Raw genomic sequence first — 27016 nt, forward strand, 5'->3', positions numbered from 1 at the left:
GAGCGGAGGATTGCTGGGCGGGCCACTGCCAACGGCCCCCGACTGATTTCCATCCCGCCGAAAAACCGGCGCCAGAAAATCTGGCAACCGGCATTGGGGTGGGATTCACGCCGCCCTGCCCGGTGGGGGGGTCGGAGAATCCCGTCCCACATCTTTCGGGACTTGTGGGAGGAAACAGGAGCATCTGGAGGAAACCCATGCAGTCACGGGGAGAACGTGCAGACTCCGCACAGACAGTGACCCAAGCCGGGAATTGAACATTGGACCTGTTGATGGTCATCCGAATAGCATTGTGCTCGAAGACCATGTCTAAGTAGGGCGATGTCAGATCTGTACACTATTCCAATGAGTCATCATCAGGCTCTTCATCCATTCATCTAAATGAGACACGTGATGATATCATTGTCATAATAATTTAAGATAACAGGTATCTTAGAGCTTTCGTCATTTGTTAGTCATCTTAATTTGGCAAAAAACTATATTTACATGGAAAATCCTTATCCAGTTGGCCTTCTTGCTTACATAATGTACCACACCTGTTGTGTGCCTAGAGGAGTTACAGAGACTAGTTTTGTTAGGATAAGGCGAAACGGGCAGCACGGTGGCACAGCGGGTTAGCCCTGCTGCCTCATGGCGCTGAGGTCCCAGGTTCGATCCCGGCTCTGGGTCACTGTCCGTGTGGAGTTTGCACTTTCTCCCCGTGTTTGCATGGGTTTTGCCCCCACAACCCAAAAAGATGCGTAAGGTAGGTGGATTGGCCATGCTAAATTGCCCCTGAATTGGAAAAAATGAATTGGGTACTCTAAATTTATTTTAAAAATTGAAAAAAGGATAAGGCGAAACGTTCTGGCACTACTGGCAAGAAACGGCAGTGGAGAAAGCCTTGGCATCAGCAGATGCATGAATTTCATTGAACAGCAAATCCAAGGCTTGGGATTTCTGCAGTTTGATGGATGCCAGTGTGTTATCTGAGCTCTGTGCCATTTCTCTGCTTCACTTGATGTGATTGTATTGAAGGTGTTTAAGCCAGCATTGGACCTCTGTATTCTCCAGTGAGGATGACACCTCCTCATCAGGAGGGAGACCATGATGACTGAGCCCACCATTCCACAAGAGATTATCCACAAAAAAGGGCATCTTGCGGTGATACAGATCTTAATACGATCTGAAATCAATCAGGTGTAAGAGATGCCAGGGCTCAAATGAATTAACCATCCCAATCTTTCTGAAACAACATTGTGTGGCCACCAGCTTTTTCACTGTTACAACTTAATATTGTAGACTAATTAAGGGTCAATATCTGTGTATAACCACCAGATTAAGTAATCATTTTACTTTGAAGAGGAATGTGACAATAGCCCACCGCTGCCACCACACCAGTAGACATTGTTTGGGGGAAGATTTAGCTCAGTTGACTGGACAGCTTGCTGGTGATCCAGAGATAAGTCAGCAGTGCAGGCTCAATTCCCATACCGACTGATATTATTCATGAAGGCCCATCTTCTCAACCTTGCCCTCGCCTGAGGTGTGGTAATCCTCTGGTTAAATCTCCAACAGTCGGCTCTCCCCCTCAAAGGGGAATGCAGCCGATGGTCATCTAGGTCTATGGTGACTTAAAGTCATTGCCCCTCAAAGGGACAACACAGTGACTCACTGGTTAATACTGCTGCCTCACAGCGCCAGGGACCTGGGTTCAATTTCGACTTTGGGTGACTGTGTGGAGTTTGCATGTTCTACCCGTGTCTGCGTGGGTTTCCTCCAGGTGCTCCGGTTTGGTTCCACAGTCAAAAGATCTACAGGTTAGGTGGATTGGCCAAACTAAATTTCCCGTAAGTGTCCAGAAAAATGGTCAGGTGGGGTTACAGGGTAAGGTGGGGGCCTGGGCCTGGGTGGGATACTCCTTCGGAGGGTTGGTGCAACTTGATGGGCCAAATGGGCTCCTTCTGCACTATAGGGTTTCCATGATTCGGATTCTATGATTTACCTTCAGGTTGGTACATATTCAGGATCACAATACCAAGTGTAGAAACGTCACGTTTTACTGCAGCTTTGAAAATGAGCACAGCAATACAATGACAGAGAATGGTCCGTACCCATGAGGGAACCTGGGCTCCCAGTCATCAGAGGTGACACCAAACAACAACACTGGTTGCTGCCTCCCTGCTACCACAGGAATGAATATGCAACTGGACAAGGCATTGGTGAAACTGCACCTGGAGTATTGTGTATAGTTTTGGTACCCTTATTTGAAGAAAGATGTAGTGGCATTGGAGGTAGTTCAGAGGAGGTTCAATAGATGGATTCCAGAGGTGAGAGGTTTGTCTTATGAAGAGTGATTGAGCAGTTCAGGACTATACTCTCTGGAGTTTAGAAGAATGAAGGGATATCAAATTGAGCTTTATAAAACAATAAAAGATAGGTATAAAGCAGACGTGGAGAGGACACATCTTCTTGTGGGGCATTCTCGAATGAGAGGTCATAGTCTCAGGATAAGGGATAGCAAATTTAAAACCGAGATGAAGAGAAACTACTTCTCCCAAAGGGTGGTTAATCTGTGCAATTTGCTACGCCAAAGTGCGGTGGATGCTGGGATAGTGAGTAAATTTGAGTTAGACAGATCTTTTACTAATAATGGTTGAAGGTTTATGGATAATGGGCTGTACGGTGGAGTTGAGGCCATGATGAGATCAGCTATGATTGTATTGAACAGTGGGGCAATCTTGAGAGGCTAAATTGCCTACTCCTGCTCCTAGTTCTTATGTTCTAAGAACTATTCTAATTCCACATTCCAGCTCTTTGATTTGTAGCCCTGTAGGTAACAACAGGTCAAGCACAAATCTAGTGTTTTTGATTAATAAGGGGATGTCTTGATTAATAAGGGGATCAGGAGATGAAAACCACTTATTGTCACAAGTAGGCTTCAAATGAAGTTACTGTGAAAAGCTCCTAGTTGCCACACTCTGGCGCCTGTTCGGGGAGGCTGGTACGGGAATTGATCCGTGCTGCTGACCTGCCTTGGTGTGCTTCAAAAGCCAGCTCTTTAGCCCTGTGCTAAACCAGCCCCTGCAATGGAGAATGGGGATGAGGAACATTTCAGTCATGATCAAATGGCAGAGCACTTGATGGGCCACATTCTGCTCCTATATCTTATGGTCTTTGGCAGTGGAAATGCATTGAGTTGGCTGTTCGACTACTGACTGCACCCCAGGGGTTACTGGTGTGATTTCCCAGCGGGGGACTGGGAGTGGGGAGGGGAGGAGGATCCATTTATGAGACAGACAGCGAGTCCCAAAGGTATCCAACCGCCTAAAGAATGTATACCGCCCATTAAAGATGTAAGAGCCCTCAGAATGAGGGAGGGGGAGCTCCCTTTGCTTGCCTGCGAACTGAAGAGCTCCAGGTGACAGAAACTCTTCCTGCATCGGCCGCTATCATCTGAACACTCGCGCGCGAGATATTGTCAGTGGGCGCTGCACAGACCCCGCCCCTCGTCTCCCTGAGCAACCAGACCCCCGCACCTCCGCTCCCTCAGCAACCAGGCCCATCCATCATCTTCCATCGCAATCTGACCCCGCCCCTTTTCACCCTCAGTAACGAGATCTTGCCCAGGCCCCGCCTCGTATCCCTCAGTAACCAGGTTCCGCCCTGCTCTCTCGCCCAAATCAGGCCGCGCCCCCTCGCCTGCCACGGCATGCCGACCCCACCCCTCGTCGCCCATGACAACCAGGCCCCGCCCTCGTATCCCTCAGTAACCTGGTTCCGCCCTGCTCTCTCGCCCAAATCAGGCCCCGCCCCCTCGCCTGCCACGGCAAACCGACCCCGCCCCTCGTCGCCCATGACAACCAGGCCCCGCCCTCGTTCTCGTCTCGGCGCCGGCCCCGCCCGTCTCCCTTAGCAACTCGCGGCCTGGCCGCTCGTTCTCGCCCTGTTCCTCAACAGCCCCGGAAGCAGTTGCAGTCGCCGTGACCTTCCCTCGGTGTCTCGGAGGGGCCGCCCGCCGCCAGTCAAATTCAAATGTGAATAAGGGGAAAAAAAAACTTGGCCAGGCGGGGAGGGTGGGGGGGAAAGAAGAAGAGGATTGAATTTTAAAGAGGCAGCGATTTACAGAGGAGAGGAGCCGCTCGGCTGGCGTGTGGGGGTAACAATGTTCTCTAAACGGAAAGCGGTGCTGCCTGCTCTCACCATCACAACCACCGTGGGCGAAGGAGCGTCTCCCACCCGAGAGGACAACGCCGAGTAAGTAAAGGCCGGGCCGGGCATGGCGACATCCAGCTACTTGCTGAGGGATTCCCTCGGGCCTTGCATCCTCTCCAGACTAATGCGTTTTGCTTTTCCACTGAATTTTATTTGGCCCTTTATCACCCCCCCCCCCCCCCCCCCATGCATTAAATTCCAGAAAACAATCCCTCCCCAAGAGATCTCGCACGATTAATCCGTCTCAGTGAACATTACCTGAGCTAAACTTGCATGAAAAGGTAGAAACCTCCAGTTATGGTGAGAGAAATTTGATTAGCGGGTGCTTGGGGATAATGACGGATGTAATATTAATAGATTTTAGTTTAATTTTCAAATGAAAATGCCTGCTCTGTGTTTTCACTCCTTAAATACTGGAACAGCAGTTCAGTGCAAAGTTATTTAATGGAAAATTATACTAGCTGGAAATCAGCATGTTAGAAGTACGGATAAAACAGATTTGGGATTATAAAGATAGGTTTATCTTAACTAACGAAAGTGACAGCAGGCTCGATGAGCCACAGTCATTTCCTCTTTGCTTCTACACCTTGAGCTGTAACACTCAGCAAAATCCTATATGTGACCCTTGATCTGTGTTCAATAAGCTGATCTGGCGAGATATCTAGCAGTTGGGTTGGGTTTTCATGCCTCTAAGCGAGGAAGGCAAAACCAAAGTCTGAGTTGCTGCTTGTCAACGCTTACATTAATTACATTAACTCCTGCTTACATGTGTCGATGCTGGACGAGAACCGGCTCAGTTGTGATGCCCTGTGAATGAACAGCCTATCTATCGATGGTCACTACTGTATATGGTTTGGCATGAAGAATTGTAGCCAAAGGGACCTGGTAGTAGTTGAACCATTACAAGTTGTGCCTTCAGGAGGAGTGGGAACATTTTCTACCACCATTACATATTTATTTCCATATATATTAAACATTATAACTTGATTTTGGTTTGGTTCAGTAATTGCACTTGTCAAAAAGTTGGGGTTTGAATTTTACCCTAGCAGGCCACCAGGTTGATATTTTAATGCAGTAACTTTAGTCCTCTTTTTGCTTCTGAACTGGTTAGCAGTCACTTTCGGCTATTGCTCGATTTTGCTTTTAAATTGAGTGCCTGAGAAATGTGTTTGTGCAGAAAACCGTTGAATAAGTCTGTTTGCTTTTTTGGATTTTTTTTTTAACTGCAAAATAGTTTTTGTTTATCATTGTTTTTGCTGCATATGTAGATGCAATTATGCTCTTGTATTTTTTCTGCCAATTCTCATTATCCTATTCCAGACATTTCTAAACATGTTTTTGTTCAGAACTTTGAAGAAATGTTTGCTGGTTTTTGCAACATTGTCACGCTTCTCCAGCAGGTTTACTCTGCTTTGTATCTCTTTGCTTGCTGCTGTCACTTTGCATGAGCAAATGATTAAACTTCATGCATGGGGATGGCAAACATCACTTTTTTCTAACCAGAATATTGTCCATTAATGTCCATCAAATTTTGGTATGTCGTTTGCTTCTTATTGTTTTATTGGTGGCAGTTAGTCGCGCACGCACAATTTCTGAAATAAAAATTGTATGAACTCGGCACAAGTTTTAACTTATGAGCTATGGCATCGGACTTGAATAGTTTCATCCAAAAGCTTGTTACATGTGCTTTGAGTGCATTCTAATTCACATTTTAGCTGTTTTCATCCAGTATCTTCCGTAGATTAGTAATCTCTTCATCTCCATCTTGCATTTTTGTTCTTTTTAAAACATAATTGATACTGTCATGTACTTGTATTACATCCCGCCCATTAGTTTGCTACTGGTGATCTGATTCTCATCACTCTTGGTAGTGATTTCGAAATTGCAGTCTCTGATTTGTAATTATACTTTAACTTTTGCATCAACATAGAGTGGTTTTAGTTGCACTTCAGTGTAATAATGGTATAATTCAAGAGACATTCTAAAATAAATACTTCCATTTAGATAGCATCTTTCATGGCATCCCAGCCAAGTATGTACTTTTGAAATGTAGTCACTGAAAGATGTATTGCTTTGCACAAATAGCAGTGTAATAATGGCCAGGTAACCCGTTTGAGTGATATTGGCTGAAACACCAGAGAGAACACCTCTGCTTTTTTGTGAATTAGTGCTATGGGATCTTCAACATCAACCTCAAGAGGGCGAACCTTGTTTTAATATATCACTTGAAGAACAGCACCCCCAACAGTGCAACACTCCCTCGGTCCTGTCAGTCTGGATTTGTTCTGCAGTATCTGAAATGATTTGAATCTGCAATCTGCCAACTGTGCGGTCGGATTGCTAAAACTGAGCCACCTGTTGGCTACTTATTCAGTACACTAAGGTTTCAATGTGTTGAAGTTTCAAGGAGACAGTCAAATTTTCCAGCCTTAATGTTAGCAGCAGCACAAAGTTCATTTTGATACGTTTGAAACCCCGTGAGGAAAGTGCTGATATTTCCAGATTGTGTGACACTGGTGTTAAATGGACAACCAAATATAACGTTTGAATAGTGAATAAAGGCAAATCTTGAAGTCTTGGTGTGCCAGCCAGATTTCGCATACAGGAGTCATTTTGGCCAGTGCATAGATGTTTAATTCCACAATTTAGTCCTTCAGTTTAACTATAGGATTTCTGACATGTACTTATAGGAGGCCTGTGCCTTCCTGCCTTTCCACTTCTCCAGGCCAGTGGAATGTTTAGCCTTGAATGGAAAAAAGCTAGTGGTGTATTTCAAAACTAGTTTTGTCATGCTATGCTGTTGAAATAACTATGTCAGAACAAGGAAGTGACAGTTGCAAGTCTAGGCACATCCAACTGTGATGAATATCTAATTTGTGGTTTATGTTATTATTTTAGAGGCAGATTTTAGTTCTCGAAAGATTAAAGTTTAACCGTAGAAAATTGAACCACAGCAGCTTGGAGTCTATTACACTTAAAAGGTTGGATTGACTTGAGGGTTAACAGAAAGAAAGATAAAATGCATTAAACAGTAGGTGGGCTTACTTAGCTGGACAACTGGTGACATGACATCTACACTGCCTGCAAAGAAATGCCAACCGTGGAGATGTTTTGGGAGTTGAAAGTTAATGAGGTTAAAAGCATTTATTGAACTCTGAAAGGCTGTGTCACCATGGAGATGGGTGGAGCTTAAGATTCTCTGCTTTAAATTTATCTGTGTGTTTGCTGGGAAAGGTGTTGGTTACATTTTGGACCTCTTGTAGTTGGCAACCCCGAGAGAGCTGGGAGCTGTCATCAGGTTCGAGGTAGTTTGGGTTCAGAGAAGTCTTAAGAGGCTGCCATGGTAATGGATGATCATTGGTTCCGTGCAAGGAAACTGGTGCTCCGAAGGGGCTCTGGGAGCTATTATAGCTCAGGACAGTCGGGAGACTGGAGTTCAGAGAAACGCAGGGGCAGTGCAAGCTTATCTGCAGAAGAGTTGAAAATGGGCTGGTAAATTAAAGGTGGGAGTGCAGCTTTCTGAATCCCATAGAACGCAGTCTCAGGTGCAGAGATTAAACCATTTGAAGATGGGTTTCCATTGAGGTAATCCAAATTGGAATGACTTTTGAGGGAATTCAAAAGACTAGGTCTTCAAAAGTGAGAGGGAGACAGAATTTTGACAAGAGATTGTGATTCCGTGGTCACTGACATCTAGGTGGGTTGCTGAGAAATCCGTTGGATCTGCCTTGGTCGCATCTGCCATTTTAATGTGCAGAATGGTGTGTTTGACAACAGTTTGCCTGTTGGAACATACTTATCTCATGTTAATTCTAAATATTAGTATGTAAAATAAATATTATAGATTGTTTAACTTTTCTGGCTTTGTATGGTAAAGTTTATTTGGTTGTTTAAAATGTGGAACCTTGTCCTCCAAGTGCTTAACTAACCATTTTAAACAAGATGTTACTGGTCCCGTACCAGCCTCCCGGACAGGCGCCGGAATGTGGCGACTAGGGGCTTTTCACAGTAACTTCATTGAAGCCTCCTCGTGACAATAAGCGATTTTCATTTCATTTCATAACTGAATTGTAATACGACAGATTGATTTTTATTGATTGATATTTATTGTCACAGTACATTCATAGTAGACAAAAGAATAATCAATAGAGTACATTGACAATGGTACATCAACAAAATGGGGTTGGTTACAGTGTGAAACAAGGGCCAAACGAGCAGCATAGGACGTCGTGAATAGTGTTCTTACAGGGAGCAGATCAGCCCAAGGGAGAGTCGTTGAGGAGTCCAGTCACTGTGGGGAAGAAGCTGTTCCTATGTCTGGATGTGCGGATCTTCAGAGTTCGGTATCTTCTGCCTGATGGAAGGGTCTGGAAAAGGGAAAGCCTGGGTGTGAGTGGTCTCTGACAATGCTGTCTGCCTTCCTGAGGCAGCGGGAGGTGTCGACATAATCAATGGGAGGATGGCAAGCATGTGTGATGTGTTGGGCTGAGTTCACCACACTCTGCAGTTTCTTGTGATCTTGGGCCGAGCAGCTGTCATACCAAGTAATGCAACCAGATAGGATGCTCTCTATGGCACATCTGTAGAAGTTTGTGAGAGTCGATGCAGAAATGCCAAATTTCTTTAGCTTCCTTAGGAAGTAGAGACGTCGTTGGGCTTTGTTGCTGTAAGAGTCAAAATGTTGAAGAGATGGGCATGGTTGGGAAAGCTGGTCATTGAAATTTTAGATTCTATGTTGATGTTAAATGTAATGTTACGATAGGTGAACAGATTATTTATGATTATTGTATTTGAATTTTTTTAAAGGTGGTAATCCACTACAGATTCTCAGTGAACCTTAAACAGCTCCTTCCGAATTTCCATGCATGCCAACGGCACTTCAGTACAGCAACAGAAAAGGATAGTCTTGGTATTGAAGCATCGTGCTCTTTTTCTTTCACTTTATCTGTCGTCCTCCGAAGAGTTTGACTGATCTACAGTTCTATGACTTTCTGCTGCCCAACAGTATCCCACCCAAAATGGCTATTGTTCATGTGCATTGGTTGATTTTGAACTGTAGAGAGACATCACAACTGAGTCCAGTTTATAGTCACCTGACATCATGTGCACTTTGCAACAGGGTTGCTAAATAGAATTTACAAGTGAGGACTCTGGCTGATTTATCTTGTTCCTTTTCCTCTTTTACCTACAGGATGGTGAGTTCAATTGTTTTTACTGTTGCCCTGGTTGATTAGCTTAGTCAGCACAGACCATAATTTTGTGCTAGATTGCTCAGCAACACATTGAGTGTTGCATTAACCTGCTGAACCTCGAGGGAGCTACAGTTTGTCATGGATACTAGGGCATTATTTCAAAATTGTAACTGAAACTACATTTGTGTGAAACATACCATTCAAAAATTGCCATTAATGCAAAACTAAATTTAGCCATGAGTTGGCAGCTGTTCTGAGTTTTGAATCAGTATATCTTGTAAATTTTTCTTTGTAGGGTTAGATTTGTTCTACCAAGCATCAAAACTACTGTGATTAACTGTGTATCAGTTCAGATCTGTGTACGAGTCCACTGCCAGTGACAGATGTTAAGTGAGAAAGTCCAGAAACCATGTCTGACTGTTGTTAAGACATTTGGTCAAATCACCATAGCTTGCATAATATGTTTAACACAATATAAATGTGAAGTTCACTAAAATTTTCCCCATTAACATGCTGTCATCATAATGCTGCAAATATAATGCCCACATTATTTGTTGTATTTGTTATCAGATTTATTGAGCTGTTGTTAAAGTTCACTCCTACTAAGCAGCTTTTCAGTCCGAAGCTTAGGAGATTTTGGCAGCGGTTTGTAGATGTCATGTCCACGGTGTTAAAAACAAGGGAGGTGGTGATCTTTGGGGTGTTGGAAGACCCGGGAATCTAGGAGGAGAAAGAGGCAGACGTACTGGCCTTTGCTTCCCTGGTAGCCCGGAGACGGATACTATTAGCTCGGAAGGACTCCAAGCCCCCAAAGTCAGAGACCTGGCTATCGGGCATGGCTAGTTTTCTCTGTTTGAAGAAAATCAAGTTCGTCTCGAGAGGTTCGCTGTTAGGGGTCACCCGGAGGTGGCAACCGTTTGTCGACTTCTTCGCGGAAAATGAATCGACATGCAGAAGGGAGGGGTTAGTTTAGCTTAGAGTAGGAGGTTGATACAGGTGGGACCTGTAAGGGAGGAAGACGGCTATTGCACTATGTTTATAGTTTCATGTACATTGTTTATTGTGTTGTTATAATACCAAAATGTTTATTTAAAAAAATCTGGTGCTGTAAGACTTCTTCGGAAACCTGTGAGATTCTCGGTCTCCTATTTCAGCACCATATCAGGGATTCTGGGTATTCAGTTGGAGTCTTGCCCGTTGGTGGCTATTTTTGTGGAGGCCTTCCCGTGTTGCAGGCGGTGGTGTGATGGAATTCTGTCCCCTCGGCTTGGATGAGTGCTGCTCTAACAACACAAGAAGTTCAACATCAATCAGATTAAAGCAGTCCACTTGATCGGTTCCCCATCCACCACCTCAAACATTCACTTCCTTTACCACTGACGTGCAGTGAGTACCATATGCATGATTCACTGCTGCAACCCACCAAGGTTTCTTCAACAGCATCTTCTAGCACCTAGAAACAGGGGAACAGGAGATGTGAGTCAAAGTATCATCTTGCATCATTGACTTTGTCTATATATATGTTTCTGGAACCGACCTCTTCATTCACCTGAGGGAAGGAGCTGCACTCCAAGAGTGATTCAAAACAAACCTGTTGGACTTTAACCTGGTGTTGCAAGACTTCTTACTGTACCCACCTCAGTCCAAAGCCGGCATCTCCACATCATGGAAATATATCTCCGTTCCTTCACTCTTAGTGAGTCAAAATCCTAGAACTCCCTCCCGATCAGCACTGGGTGTATTTGCACTACGTGGATTGGGGCGGTTAAAGAAGGCCGCTTGCCACCAGCTTCTTGAAGGCAATTAGGGATCGGCAGTAAACGTTGTCGTGGCCAGCGACAGCCACATCCTGTGAAAGAAAGCAAATAATATGTGACTTTGGCAAAGGAGACTGACACAGAATAGTGCTCCATTATAGTCTAGCCAGATGTGTTGATGAATGGCTGAGCCATTAATGTGTCAGACACAATTTCTTCCCTTGGGGCCAGATGGAGTAAAGATGGCGAACCGGTTCGAAGAGCAACATTTTACTGAGGACACTTACATCAAGGTGGAAGAAAGACGATGGTTGACAGATGAAGAACTATTTTGGCAAATGAACAGCAAAAGATTAAACATTTTGTCATTTGAAAGCGTAATTATCAGTCATTTGTGGGATGGATTTAATCTCTTCAAGGCTGAGTTACATTGATTTTAGATAGGACGGCACCGTGGCGCAGTGGTTAGCACTGCTTCACTGGGCTGAGGACCTGGGTTCGATATCGGCCCTGTTCACTGTCCGTAAGGAGTTTGCATATTCTCCCCATGTCTGCGTGGGTCTCACCCCCACACCCCAAAGATGTGCATAGAAGGTGGATTGGTCTTGCTAAATTTACCCTTAATTGGAAAAAAGAATTGGGTACTCTAAATTAATATTTTTAAAAATGTATGATTTTTGATAAACATGGGAGTCTGCAGTTATGGGGAGCAGATAGGAAGGCGGGGTTGAGACCACAAATGACCACCTCCTGATTCCTATGTTCCTATTGCTCCCGCCGCCACCCCCCCCCCCCCCCCCACCCCCCCCCCCCCCCCCCCCCCCCCCCCCCCCCGATTTTATCTGTCTTTTCAAAATGTCGTGAAATATTTAGTTCCCATCCTTGGCCATTCAACCATGTCTTTACAATGGCGACTCAATCAAACCATTTTTCTCTGTCCCCTGCCATTAATTTGTCTATCTTGTTCCTTGCGTTCAGGTATAACACTCATAATTTTTACTTTTTAATCCTTGATTTGACAATTTTCTCTGCCCTTTCCTGTAACACTGGTTTGCAATCATGCCTTCCTGCCCCTGACCGTTAACCAGACCTTTGCACTACTTAACCTGAGGGGGTGTAACTGCCTCCTGAATTACATGTCCAGGCAATACTCTCCCCATCCGATGCCCCATAAACCTTCGCCTTTAAGCCAACAATTGAGCTGAGGTTCCCTGACTTACTGGATAACATGCTCCCTATTCAACTTTATTTAATTAATTGCAGTTAATTAATTTTTAAAACTTGGCTTTTTAACTAATTGCTTGATTAATTTTAAATGATAGGTAGATGAACTTTTAGTGTTTATCTGCAATTTACCCCATTGCCCTGCCATTCACAAAATGACCTTTCTAACTACTTCATTCAGTTTCATCCTTTTCTTATTAGATCTGTTTGTTTACCTAAAGGATACTTTAAAAAATTATTTTGTGGCAAAGCCAGCATTTGTTATCCATCCCTAATTGCCCTTGAGACAGGAGTGGTGAGCCACTTGAACTGCTGCATCTTGATATTGGGTACACTAACAGTGCTGTTCCAAAATTTTAACCCAGTGATAATGAAGAAACGACAATATAGTTCCAATGAGGATGGTGTGTGGCATGGAGGAGATGTCCCGGGGGTGTTCCCTGCATCTGCCGATGCTGTTCGAGGCGATATAGGTCATTGGTTTAAATGGTGCTGTCAAAAGAGACTTGGCAAGTTGTTGCTTGTAGATGGATGCACATTGCTGCCACTGTGCGTCGGTGGTGGAGGGAGTGAAAATTCAAAGTGGTGGATGGTGTTTTGTACTAGGTGGCGTTGAGCCTCTGCAGCTGGAATAGCACTCATCCTGGACAAGTAGAGAGTATTCCACCACTGCTTTTAATGCATAGATAAATTACCCACTTGGCTCTGATTCATTGGCTCTTGCTACTCTTTATTCTGTACTGACTGAGGTCAGTTGTTGTGTTTCGCCCCCCTCTTGCTTCGATTCAGCAGTTGCATGCTTCTTTTTAAATCAACAACACTCGGGTATCCAGAAGACTTGCCTCGTTCAAGTATCAGACTATTAATGCTGTCATAAAAGTTTGCTTACATTCTTCTCTATTAGCAGGCATATCTGTTAGTCAACTCAGTTGACCTTCCCCAATCCCCCTACCCCGTGTGTGTCCACTCATGCCTCGAATTTAAAGTTTTTGCCCTTGTGTTTGAATCCCTCCATGATCTTCCCTCTTCCTCCAGCCCTATAACCACCAGGAAACATGGGTGCCACGAGCCTTTTCTGATCTTGTTCTGTCCACCTTGGTTCTGTAGTCCTCAAAACCCTTGTCTGACAAAAATGTATCTATCTTTAATTTCACGCCTCAACTACTTTTTGGAGAGAGAACATTTCCATTACAGCTGTCTGTTGTGTGACGAAGTTGGTTTGAAGAAGGTAAATGCCAAAAGTTTTTGTACTTCTCCACTAGGTTTCACTGAATTCTGTACATGAACCTCCAAACTCAGTTACCAATGTGGATCAACAGGCGATATCCCTTGATGTCATAGAATCTCTACAGTGCTGAACGAGGCCATTCGGTCCATTGGGTCTGCACTGACCCACTACCTAAGCTACTCCCTGCTCTATCCCTGTAACCCCACCTAACCTTTAGACACTAATGGTAAATTTAGCATGGCCAATCCACCTAACCTGCACATCTTTCGATATCCACTCAGCATTTCTTGAAATCACCTTTCAAACTGGCAGTACTTGGCTTTTATCCCCCCAGATGATTACTTTCCTCATCTACTCTCTCTCTCTCTCTCTCTCTCTCTCTCTCTCTCTCTCTCTCTCTCTCTCTCTCTCTCTCTCTCTCTCTCTCTCTCTCTCCCTCCCTCCCTTCCAAACCCCCCCCCCCCGGCAGATTGGAGGAATTTTTTAACCTTTGTATAACTACTGTCTAAGCTAATTGTCCTAGCTTTGGGTTGACAATGCAGCCTGAAGTCCACTTACTCCTAATAGACTTTTCATTAAGCCTTCTTTATCTGCACTGCACCTTCTACCATCTTTTCTATTTGCCATGTAGAAGATAATTGGAAATGTTTATTATCCAGACAATCATTCAGTAGAATGCTCTCTTAAGACTTGAGGATGCCTTTGATTTTGTTAAAGTCACCAGACTTGTTTCTCAGTGAGACAGCCCAAAGGCCCCAATTTGGACATGCTTAATCATGAATTTTAGCCAACAAATAAAGTTTGATTAATTTACATGTGATTGGGCACCCTGAAGGATGAATCCCACTCCTTTGAAATTACCCCTTCGCTTTCTTACATCCTGCATTGTAGTCTACTTGTGCAGCAGCTCTGCGTCACTCTGAAAAAGAGTACTACTTTAAAGGCAGGTCCTTCTTGATGATTGAACAGGATCTAGTTTTAGTTGTCCATGGCTTGACAACAAAGATATCATGGGCCACATTGTCTGCTCAACAGGGCGAAGTTGGCACTGTACAGGAACAATATCAAATGGACAGCATTGTAGCATAGTGATTAGCACAATTGCTTCACAGCTCCAGGGTCCCAGGTTCGATTCCCGGCTTGGGTCACTGTGCAAATTCTGCACGTTCTCCCCGTGTGTGCGTGGGTTTCCTCCGGCTGCTCCGGTTTCCTCCCACGGTCCAAAGATGTGGATTGGCCATGCTAAGTTGCCCTAAATTTGGGAGAAAGTGTGAAAAAAGATGAAAATAAAAAATATTTTAAAAATAAGAACCCGTATGAGCAGGTTCTTTACGGAAGTGGAGGACAAGTGTGAACGGTGCCAGGGAGGACCGGCCAACCACAACCACATCTTCTGGGCATAAGCCAAACTTGGTGGGTACTGGACAGCCTTCTTTGAAGCAATGTTCAAGGTTGTGAGGGTGGAGCCAAGCCCAAAAGTGGCAGTCTTAGTGGTATTGGACCAGCCAGCACTATTTATGCGGAAGGGGCTGACGCCCTTGCCTTTGCTTCCCTAATTGCCTGCTGCACAATCCTGCTCTGCTGGCGATCAGCAGCATCTCCCAAAGCTGCAGACTGACTGGCAAGACTTGTCAGAATTTCTCCACCTGGATAAAATCAAATTCGTCATCTGAGGGTTGGAGGAGGATGGCTTTCACAAAACATGGAGGCCATTCACTAACTTGTTCCATGTCCTGTTTGAAGCCAACAGCCAATAGAGCGAGGGGAGGGGGATGGGGAGCACATAGCCAACAAGATAATAGGGAACAGGTACAGAGGGGAGGGTAGGGTGTTGGGAACAGTTGGAACAGGCAATAGAGGGCCAAAAGCAAGATCCCAAAGAAATACCTAAACACCTAAAACGGCGAGGAGGGGAGCTGCACATATGTAAGTAGATGCCAATCACCTTTTGTAAAACATGTGTTCCGATAAAGTACTTAAATTAAGTGGGGGGGGGGGATTAGGGAGGGCCGTTTCTAATGGAGAGCTCTTGTAAATTGTATCTGATCGACATACTTTCGTTTGTTGCATTTTGTATAAATTGATAAAACCTCAATAAAAACATTTTCCAAAAAAATCCGAGGGTATCCCTAAGCCATGGAGACTAGACAGTTCTAGATTCATTCACTGGTCTGTGCTAAGATAACTAATAAAGGATGTTGAATTCCTGTGATGCACACCACAGTTGAATAGCCCTTTATTGCCTGCTATCTAGGTTAGGTTTATACAAGACCAAGGACACTTGGGTGAAGTGCAAGAAGGTGAACATCATATGTGAAACTGCATCCCAGAAAATGCTCCACACCGCCAGGAGAGGTAGCCACTTGGAATGTTTGGAGTAGGTGGTGTGGTTGCCGAGGGCAACAATTGACGTTTTTGGTGGAAAAAATTGAAGTCAGCCAGTAAATTTCTCCCATGCCCCAATAGCTTCCTTTTGGCCTATGAAACAGTAGATTACTGGTATTGTGTTCCTGTTTGATTTGATCTGGGTTAAGTCTGCATAAATGTACACACTACAGCAAGCAGAGTGAGGAAAATATCATCCCACCAGTGTGGCCTGCATTTAAAGAAGATACAAAAAAGGTGAAAGGACTTAATTCTAATCTACTTTGACCCAAATGTCTTTGTGTACAATAAACAAACATAATGGGGTTACAGCAATGCATACATTTCCACACTTTCTTTTTTGTAATCTGACTTCAAATATTACATTTCAAAATCAATTAATGTCATGTGTTCATTTGACTAGTAATAAGCTGCATTTTGTCCTACTAGAAGGTTGATTACCATTGCCTAATACAACCACGTATTCGTTGCATGTAGGCAAGAAATATTGTGGCTTTTGCTTAAAAAGATGTTTGACCAATGTACACTCCTTCAGCTTATTAGTAATTACTTGCTGTGTAACAACTACTTATTACCCTTAGTGTTGTTAAAAAGTGAAACACATCTGTACTATTAAATGAACACAAGCTTCAAAAACCACTTAAATATTACAGCAAATCATTTGAGAAGCCAATGCCAAATACAAGTTTTAAATGACTACGCAAACTATTGACCAGCCAAAACGGGTCTGCAACCCAAATAAGTGACCGACTTCGCTGCTTATTCAATGAGACACAGAGTTAATGTTCTTCCAACTTCCCTGTGTACTTTTGGAGTTGCCTTGCAAAACTGTGGTTGCGATATGCCAGATGTATTTGGGAGCTGAGTGTTCAAACAAATCCTTGCAATAGAAATTATCGAACTGTATTTGTTGAAATGAAAGAGTATAATTTCTAAAAGTTTATTGCACCTTTTGAATCTTAAATGAAAGATAGTGACCTAAAGCTATTTTCTTTTGGCATGCAATTTTCCAGACACACCCTTTGTGCTGAACATGACTGTTTAGAGCGAGAGTTATTTCCTGTGTCTTGTCACTTGCGTGCAGTGGTGCGATAAGACTGTACCATGTTGTGCAGTTTTAACATAGTCTCTAAAAAGGATAAATCTTTAGGGCAGGGCGTGTTATGCTGCAAGAATGAAAAGTAGATTTGAATCCTAGAAATTTACCATAAAGAAGGAGATAATTTGGCCCATCATATCTTACCAGCCACAAAAGAACAATCCAGCTTAATCTTACTTTCCATGGCACTTTTTACGTATTCAATTAGAAAATAGAACATACAGTGCAGAAGGAGGCCATTTGGCCCATTGAGCCTGCACCGACCCATTTAAGCCCTCGCTTCCACCCTATCCCCTTAACCCAATAGCCCTTCCTATCCTTTTTGGACTCTTTAAGGGCAATTTAACACGGCCAATCCACCTAATCTGCACATCTTTGGACTGTGGGAGGAAACCGGAGCACCCAGAGGAAACCCATGCAGACACTGGGAGAACGTGCAGACTCCTCACAGACAGTGACCCACTGGGGAATCGAACCTGGGACCCTGGCGCTGAGAAGCCACAGTGCTATCCACTTGTGCTATCGTGCTGCCCATTGCTTATTTGAAATGAAATGAAAATTGCCTATTGCCACAAGTAGGCTTCAATGAAGTTACTGTGAAAAGCCCCTAGTTGCCACATTCCAGCGCCTGTCCGGGGAGGCTGGTACGGGAATCGAACCGTGCTGCTGGCCTTTAAAAGCCAGCGATTTAGCCCAGTGAGCTAAATCAGCCCCTATTTAATTGCTTATTTAATTGTTTATTAAATTATATGTTTTATTTGTATATATTTTGGGTATGCTAAATTGTTAACATTTAAAATTTGAAGATTGGTTTCATAAACTAGATATTCAATAAATGTGAAATTCAACATTTGGAATCGTCAGATGTTGAAATAAATTGATAGTGGACTACTGCTACAAAATATCTTTGTCTCAGCGTTCATGGTGAGGTGAGCAGGGAACTGGAAGGACCTGTTCCAGCTCTTGGTTACTGTCTTGAAAGTATTGCTGAATTAAAGGGCAGTGTGAAACTTTTCCCTCTTTAATGGATAAAAGAGGCATCAAACAATCACTGGTCGGGCCAAGTCATGAAGTTGGGGCATGATGCTTCAGGGATACTGTATCTACTACTCCAGACTCAATTCAGGAGTGTGTGAGTAGGATCAGGAGTAAAGAAAAAATTAAAAACCGAAAGTTTGGGATGTGAAACTCCAGCCAACTATTATTTCAAAGGATCTTTGTTTCAGCTCAAGGTCTTCGAAAAATAAATATATATTTTTTTGTTCAAGAGCGAATCTAGAAGCCCTGCAGAAGAAGTTGGAGGAGCTTGAGCTGGACGAGCAGCAGAAAAAGAGACTTGAAGCTTTCCTTACACAGAAGGCCAAAGTTGGTGAACTGAAAGATGACGACTTTGATAAGATATGTGAACTGGGCGCTGGCAATGGTGGTGTCGTCACCAAAGTACGTCACAAGCCATCGGGGCTTATTATGGCAAGAAAGGTAAGTTTGTGTTGGGCAGCATTTGGTGATCGGTGATCCATCCCTGCATTAGTTGTGACGATGTCCCAGTATTTAGCAACTGTCGCGTCGCGAATCTTTTGACAAAGTTTGAGTTTCAAATTGTAAAAATGTAATACATTTTTGTGATAGAGATTTGTGCAGCTATTCCCAGTGAGCTTTTCTTGGAAAGTCCAAGTAAGGTTATATAATCCAATTATATTGGACGCTAAATACGAATATCAGAACTCAGAATTACTGGATGTTTTAAGGATTGTGTACAGCATCATTAATATGTGTCAACTGTGACTTCTCCTTTAACACTCTTGCTCAAGTCTGGAATTGTGTTCAAGCCCCACTCAAACTTGAGCACAAAGATCTAGGCTGTGCTCTGGTGCAGTATTGAGGGAGTGCTGCACTGGTGGTGGTGTCAGCAGTGGTGTCTTTCAGGTGGGACAGTAAACTGAGGCCCATGTAGCCCCTCATTGAATATGTGATCCCGTGACACTACTTGAAAAAGAGCAAGGAATCTTTAACCCCTCAATCAACATCACCAAAAATAGATTGTCTGGTCAATCACATAGCTGTATGGGAGTTTAGCTTTTGAAAATTAGCTGCTGCATTTCCCACATTTTAAAAGTACTTAATTGACTATAAAGCGTTTAGGATTGTCAGGTGGCCATGAAGAACGCTTTCTAAATGCAAGTCTCTTGCTTTCTTCGTGTATTTCTTTTGTCATTTTCATTCAATGATAAAGGACAGTAAAAAGTGCCATAGTTTTTCTTGCATTAAAACGCTGCTCTGAGAGAGTGAAACTAACTGCACTTGTTGTTTTCAGATGATGTGTTAATCTTGTTGTGGAATCACAGAATAGCTCAGCACAGAATGAGGCCAGTCAGTCCATTAAGTGTACACTAGTTCTTTTGAAAAGCAATCCAGTCAGTCTCATTCCCCACCTCTTTCTCCATTTGAAAATGAAACGAAAATCGCTTATTGTCACAAGTAGGCTTCAAATGAAGTTACTGTGAAACGCCCCTAGTCGCCACATTCCGGCACCTGTTCGGGGAGGCTGGTACGGAAATTGAACCCACGCTGCTGGCCTGCCTGGGTCTGCTTTAAAAGCCAGCTATTTAAATCAGACCAAGGCAGGCCAGCAGCGTGGGTTCAATTTCCGTACCAGCCTCCCCGAACAGGCGCCGGAATGTGGCGACTAGGGGTTTTTCACAGTAACTTCATTTGAAGCCTCCTTGTGACAATAAGCGATTTTCATTTAATTTTCAAATGGGGAATGAGATTGCCTTCAATTTATCTTCTTGAAGTATTTATTAAATGGGGATGAGAAAAATAACAACCTTGATTGAATGGCGGAGCAGATTCGATGGACTGAGTGGCCTAATTCTGCTCCAGTGTCTTATGATCTAATTCCTTTTCAAATGCTACTATTGAATCTCTGTTCACCATCCCATCGGGTAGTACATTCCAAATCTACTTGTTGCATAAGTAGTTTTTCCGCATGGCACCTCTGAATCCTTTGCCAATCTCCATGATATCTTTGTTCTCCTTTCTCTGAATCCAATATTGGCAATGATCTGACAATGTGGAAAATTACCTGGGTCCACAAAAAACAGGCCAAATCCAATCTGACCAATTGCTGCCCTATCAGTCTACTCTTGATCATTAAAGAGTTGGTGGGTATTGGCGACCATGATATCAGTCAACAGCTACTCAGTGATGACCTGTTCACCGATGCTCAGTTTGATCTCGGCCCCATGACATCACTGCGGGAATTGCCCAACCATCTTCAGCTGTTTCATCAATGACCTTCCTTCCATCATAAGATCAGAAGTGGGAATATTTTAAAAAATAAATTGAGAGTACCCAATTATTTTTTTTTTCCAATTAAGGGGCAATTTAGCATGGCCAATTCACCTAACCTGCACATCTTTGGGTTGTGGGGGTGAAACCCATGCAGACACGGGGAGAATGTGCAAACTCCACATGGCAGTGACTCGGGTCAGAAGTGGGAATGTTAAAGGTGGTGCAGTGGTTAGCACTGTTGCTTCACCGTGCCAGGGACCCAGGTTCGATTCCCGGCTTGGGTCACTGTCTGTGCAGAGTCTGCACTTTCTGTTTGCGTGGGCTTCCTCCGGACACTCCAGTTTCCTCCCACAAGTCCTGAAAGACGTGTTTGTTAGGTGAATTGGACATTCTGAATTCTCCCTCAGTGTACCTGGACAGACACTGGAGTGTGGCGACTAGGGGATTTTCACAGTATCTTCATTGCAGTGTTAATGTAAGCCTATTTGTGGCACTAATAAAGATTATTATTATAAAATGCAAATAATATTCATGCCGCACAAAGGCCAGGCAATGACCATCTCCAACAAGTGAGAATCTAACCCTCGACCCTTTGTATTACCATTGCTAAATCCACCACAATCAACACCCTGGGGTTTACCAATGATCATAAACCTTTTTTTTTAAATTTGGAGTACCCAATTCATTTTTTTCCATTTAAGGGGCAATTTAGGGTGTTCAATCCACCTACCTTGCACATCTTCCGGGATTCTATAGACTGGAACTTTCCCTGCAGATTGGAGGGTAGTTCCCATCACTCCGATATTCAAAAAGGGAGGTAGCGAGAAAGCATGGAATTATAGAGCAGTAAGCCTAACATCGGTAGTGGGGAAAATGCTTGAATCCATTATCAAGGACTTTATAGCGGAATATTTTAGAAAGCAGTGGCAGGATCAGTCAGAGTCAGCATGGATTTATGAAGGGAAAATCATGCTTGACAAATCTATTGGAATTCTTTGAAGAGGTAACCAGTACAGTCGACAAGGGGGAGCCAGTTTGGACTTTCAGAAGGCGTTCGACAAAGTGCCGCATAAGAGATTATTGTGCAAAATTAAAGCGCATGGGATTGGGGGAAATGTATTGAGGTGGATAGAAAACTGGTTGGCAGAGAGGAAACAAAGAGTAGGGATTAATGGGTCCTTTTCAAATTGGCAGGCAGTAAGTAACCAGTGGGGTACCACAGGGATCGGTGCAGCTATTCACAATATATATGAATGATTTGGATGAGGGAACAAAATGTAACATCTCAAAGTTTGCAGATGATACCAAATTAGGTGGGAGGGTGAATTGTGACGAGGATGAAGGGATCCTACAGCATCCTGGACAGGTTGGGCGAGTAGGCAAACCAATGGCAGATACAGTATAATTTGGATAGTGTGAGGTTATTAATTTTGGAAGCAAAAACAGGAAGGTAGATTACTACCTGAATGGCTGTAAATTGGGAGAGGGGAGTGTGCAGCTGGACCTGGGTGTCCTAGTGCACCATTCGCTGAAGGTAAGCATGCAGGTGCAGCAGGCGGTAAAGAAGGCGAATGGTATTTTGGCCTTCATTGTAAGAGGTTTCGAGTATAGAAGCAGGGATGTGTTGCTGCAATTATACAGTGCCTTCGTGAGGCCACACTTGGGAGTATTGTGTGCAATTCTGGTCTCCTTCTCTGAGGAAGGATGTTCTTGCTCTCGAGGGAGAGCAGCGAAGGTTTACCAGACTGATTCCAGTGATGAAGGGACTGTCATATGAGGAGAGATTGACTCGATTGGGATTGTTCTCGCTGGAGTTCAGAAGAATGAGGGGGATCACATAGAGACTTATAAAATTCTAACAGGACTACACAGGGTAGATGCAGGGAAGATGTTACCAATGATAGGTGTGTCCAGAACCAGAGGTCACAGCCTGAGGATTCAGGGTAAACCATTTCGGACTGAGATAAGGAGACACTTCTTCACACAAAGAGTGGTGAGCCTGTGGAATTCATTACCACTGGAAGTAGTTGATGATAAAATTTTGAATATATTTAAGAGGCGGCTGGATATACCAATTGAGGAGAATGGGATCAAAGGCTATGTGGAGAAAGCAGGATTAGGCTATTGAGTTGGATGATCAGCCATGATCATGATGAATGGCGGAGCAGGCTCGAAGGGCCAAATGGCTTCCTCCTCCTATCATCTATGTATGTACCTTTGTGTTGTGGGGCGAAACCCACGCGAACACGGGGAGAATGTGCAAACTCCACATGGGCAGTGACCCAGAGCTGGGGCCGAAATTGTGACCTCGGCGCCGTAAGACTGCAGTGCTAACCACTGAGCCACCGTGCTGCCCTCCAATGATCATAAACGTAACTGGACTAGCTACATGAGTACTTTGGCTCTAAGAGCAGGTTAGGAGCTTGGAATTCTGCAGCAAGTAACTCCCCTCCTGGCCTCCAAAACCTGTCCATCATCTACAACTCCAGTCTGGAGTAAGATGGAATTCCATCACTTGCCTGGGTGAGGTAGTTCCAACACTCAAGAAGCTCGATACAATTCTGAACAAAGTGGCCTTCTTGATTGGCACCCTATTCACCACCTTGAACATTAATTTCCTCCACCAGCAATGCACATACAAAGTGCATTGCAGCAACTAATAAAGGATCCTTCGACAGCACCACCCAAACCTGTGATTTCTACCACCTAGAAAGACGAGCACAGTAGACAGAGGGGGACACGACGACCTGCAATTTATCCTCCAACCCACACACCGTCCTGACTTGGAACTATATCACTGTCCCTTTACCTTTATTGATTCAAAATCTTGACACTCCTTTCCTATTAGCACTAAATGTACTTCCACCTTACGGACTGCAGCTTGCCATCGCCTTTCCATGGGAAATTTGGGATGTGCGACAGATGCTGGCCTTGCAAATCATGCTTTGCATCCCATAAATTTTTTAAAAATCCATATCATATTCTGACGAAAGATGCCTGTAAATACTGATGTGCAAATCCACTATAGATTTCATCATAAAATTTCTTCATAACTTCCAGTCAATGTTTATTCAGTTCTCGAGTAGCAAACCCAGAGTTGATTGATTCTGATATAAGTTTGAAGCATTAGTAGCAACCAAAACTGCACGAGTGGCCCTTCTTCATCTCAGTGGGCCACAAAATTGTGATCAGGCTTGTTCCCTAACCATGATCCAATGAATAAGATTAAATATATTTAATACACTTCAAATATATCATAAGTTATAGAAAATGTTGAATCATTTATATATCATTAGAACCAACTTCAAATGGGAAAAATAAAAAAATATTTATACTTTGGCTGCAGGTTGCCCACCACTGGTCTGGAGTATCCCAAAAATCTTTTATTTACTGTCTTTATCCAAATATTTGCCATTCAACATACTACCCAAAGGATCAACTTTCATCTCTATAGGTGATACCTAACTCTAACTTTGGATGATTTGTTCTTCATCTTTTGACAATATTATCAGACTGCCATAATGTTTGAGGAATAGAGTTTCCTCCTATTTCAAGTCAAGAGTCTGTTCCTTTGCCACTAATCCCTACTGAACCATATAACTGCAACCTCAAATCTTAATTCACACATTCCAACCATGGTCTTTACGCATTCCAACCATGCCCAAGACTAATTACTTCTGTTCTTCATGTCATTCACCTCTGCTCCTGCTCAGCTCCTTTAACATTGATGCCCTTTGTGACCTCTAGATCTACTTTCATGTTTTTAAGCTGATTTCCCATGTCCCAGAAACTTCTAACTTCCCCAAAACGCTGCTACATATATCCTATCCCAGATGCTTACCCATCAATCATATCCTTACTCACCTGTACGGACTCCCAGGTTTCCAACACTTTCTTTTATTTAAAATCCTTGTCGATAAATCCTTCCAACGGATTGTTCATCCTGACTTTGCAATCTCGAACAGCCCTATATCAAATCATTTGACTGCTGAATTCTTTGCCTTTCTGCAATTGGTGGCAGAACTTTGGGCTGCCTTACATCTATATTTTTGGGGTCCCTTTTAAACCTGTCCATCTGTCGGAAATCTCTAGATGTGACTACACTTTTTAAAAAATAAATTTAGAGTACCCAATTATTTTTTTCCCAATTAAGAGGCTATTTAGTGTGACCAATCCACCTAATCGACACATCTTTGGGTTGTGGGGATGAAACCCATGCAAACACGGGGAGAATGTTCAAGCTCCACACAGAAAGTGACCCAGGGCCTCGATCGAACCCGGGTCCCTGGTGCCGTGACACAGCAATGCTAAACAGTGCGCCACCATACCACCCTACGTGACTACATTTAAGAAATCTTCTGATCTCTCCATTAGCGTAATGTAATTTTTCTTGAGGTCTCATGACATTTCTTTTTTCTAACCTACACCTATTGTGATACTCTGTTGAGCTTCACCTTAGTGGAAATCTTGCTTTGTTTTGGGAGAAAAAAATTGGCTCCAACAAGGTTTTTAGCAATCCTCATAAATGTTGCATAACCAGCTTTATGTAACTTCCCTGTGTCCATTTGGGTGCACATTCCGGCTGCCACTCTGGGCCTAAGCCCATCATCTCATTTCATTGTTTTTCTCTTTTTAAAAAAGAAATCTTTTTAACCTGTCCCGGACTCTTCTATTGTCATGTCTCCTTTCACATCTCCCCTCCTTAGTACGCTTCTTTCAAAATCCCTTACCCTCCCTATTTTTAAACTCCTCCAACCCCAGAGCAACCAACTGTTCCCTTCATGCTGTGGGATAATGCAACCAGCCAAAACCTCCTGTGCACACAGCATACAAGGCTGCAACTGCAATTCCTGATGTATTATCGGAGGTGCCATCTTTCAGAACAGGCATCAAACAAAGGCGCTGTCTGACCGTATGTTGCGGAATTTCTGGAAATTTTCTGTGCACAACTGGCTACCACAATTCCTACACTGTAACATGACTATACTACATTAGTACTTCATTGGCTGTAAATGGTAGTCGTGAAAAATATCCTTTTCATGTTTCACCATTGCTGCTCTTTTAAGAAAATTGGGCATTGATAAAATGGATCAGTTGACCAAAACCGAGTGTTTGAGTGAAGGTTGTTTGCCCAGTTAGAATCATGGCATATGTGAAAAACAAAAATGGTCTCTGTGAGGTGTTTTATAAACTGGCAGCTTGACTCCAGTTGCCCCCTAATTTGTGTGCCGCACCAGACTTGAGGTCAAAGATAGATCTCCATACACCACCTGAATGAGCTTTTGTAGTGTGCACCAACAGACCACATGACATCTGGAAAATCAGCAAAGAGAGGTACTAGGTATATCCCATTGTGTCATTCTTAGAAACCTGTTTTTTGTAAAAGTTGCAACGGCTTGTATAACTCCAAGTGGAACATATCACGATTAGGTTTTCCATTTGCTTTAAAATATTCTAATTGATTCAAATATGCATCAACAAACGATCTAACTCCCAAGATTTCTTTCTTCATTTTTCCAGCTGATTCACTTAGAAATAAAACCTGCAATCCGCAATCAAATCATCAGAGAGCTCCAGGTGTTACACGAATGTAACTCGCCATATATTGTGGGCTTCTATGGAGCATTTTACAGTGATGGGGAAATCAGTATATGCATGGAACACATGGTAAGTATTGATGTTATTAGTCATAAGTTTCAGTACGGCCCTGGCAGTGGTTCTTTACATATACATTACAGGTTTGGTCTGGTACAAAAAAGACTTTGCAGCCTTGAGACACTTTTGGGATTTTCTAGTTGGGAGCAAAAATGTTTTCTAAATTAGGTTGTATTAATTAAAAATTTTGAACTTCTGTTTAATTCCCCATTTATAACCTGAGATAGCTTTATTCTTTCATGGGGTGTGAGCATCGCAGGCAATGCCAGCATTTGTTGCCTGTCCCTAATTGCCTTCAAACTGTGTGGCATTTTCTTTTTAGAGTCATCCACATTGCTGTGGGTCTGGAGTCACATGTAGGCCAGACCAGGTAAGGACAGCAGCTGTCCTTCTCTGAAGGACATTCGAGAACCAGATGGGTTTTTATGACAATTGATAATTGAGACTTTTAATTCGAAATTTCACCCTCTGTCATGGTGGGGTTTGAACCTGTGTCCCCAGAGCATTACCCTGAGTGTCTGGATTACTAGTCCAGTGACAATGCCACTACGCCACCACCTCTATTGCAAATGCAATTGGATAATATATATATATATATATAATTACAATCGCATGAAATTTTGCAAAAAATAATGCCTCATGTTCGTTGTCTGCATTATGACTGGTCAGTCGGTGTCAATTTTAGTCTTAAGTACAACTTCTTCCTCACTGTCTACATTTCTTCTCTAACTGGTTATTGTTAAGATCCCGGACCAGACCCCAACGCTTGTTATGATACCGGACAAGAACCCCACAATTTTTCAACTTTTAAAACTGTGAGGAAAGGACCCCAGGATTGATAACTGACCAATAGGTATATTTTATGTCAAAATTAATGTTGATTTAAACACAGAATTAACCACATGAACCTCAAATAAATAGCTTTACTATTAATAGATTAACAGTTCCTAAATAAAAGGGAAAAAACTCATGCTCTACACGGTCACTG

At 43.2% G+C, this 27016-nt stretch overlaps 1 protein-coding gene across 3 annotated transcripts in view; it reads left to right on the plus strand.

Annotated features, from left to right (window-relative positions):
• Positions 1–3879: 3879 nt before the first annotated feature.
• LOC119953698 (dual specificity mitogen-activated protein kinase kinase 2) overlaps positions 3880–27016 on the plus strand; it is a 98267-nt gene continuing 75130 nt past the window's right edge. The window contains exons 1-4 of one of the 3 annotated variants that reach the window (XM_038778244.1): positions 4115–4236; positions 9001–9389; positions 18348–18558; positions 25894–26040. In XM_038778244.1, coding sequence (XP_038634172.1) covers positions 18547–18558; positions 25894–26040 — 159 coding nt within the window. In that variant the 5' untranslated portion in view covers positions 4115–4236; positions 9001–9389; positions 18348–18546. Of the gene's footprint in view, positions 4237–9000; positions 9390–13576; positions 13596–18347; positions 18559–25893; positions 26041–27016 lie in introns of those variants that run through there. The other 2 variants (XM_038778243.1, XM_038778245.1) reach the window with 2 other exon arrangements.

This window comes from Scyliorhinus canicula, chromosome 18 (genome assembly GCF_902713615.1).
Source record: "Scyliorhinus canicula chromosome 18, sScyCan1.1, whole genome shotgun sequence".
Lineage (NCBI taxonomy): Eukaryota > Metazoa > Chordata > Chondrichthyes > Carcharhiniformes > Scyliorhinidae > Scyliorhinus > Scyliorhinus canicula.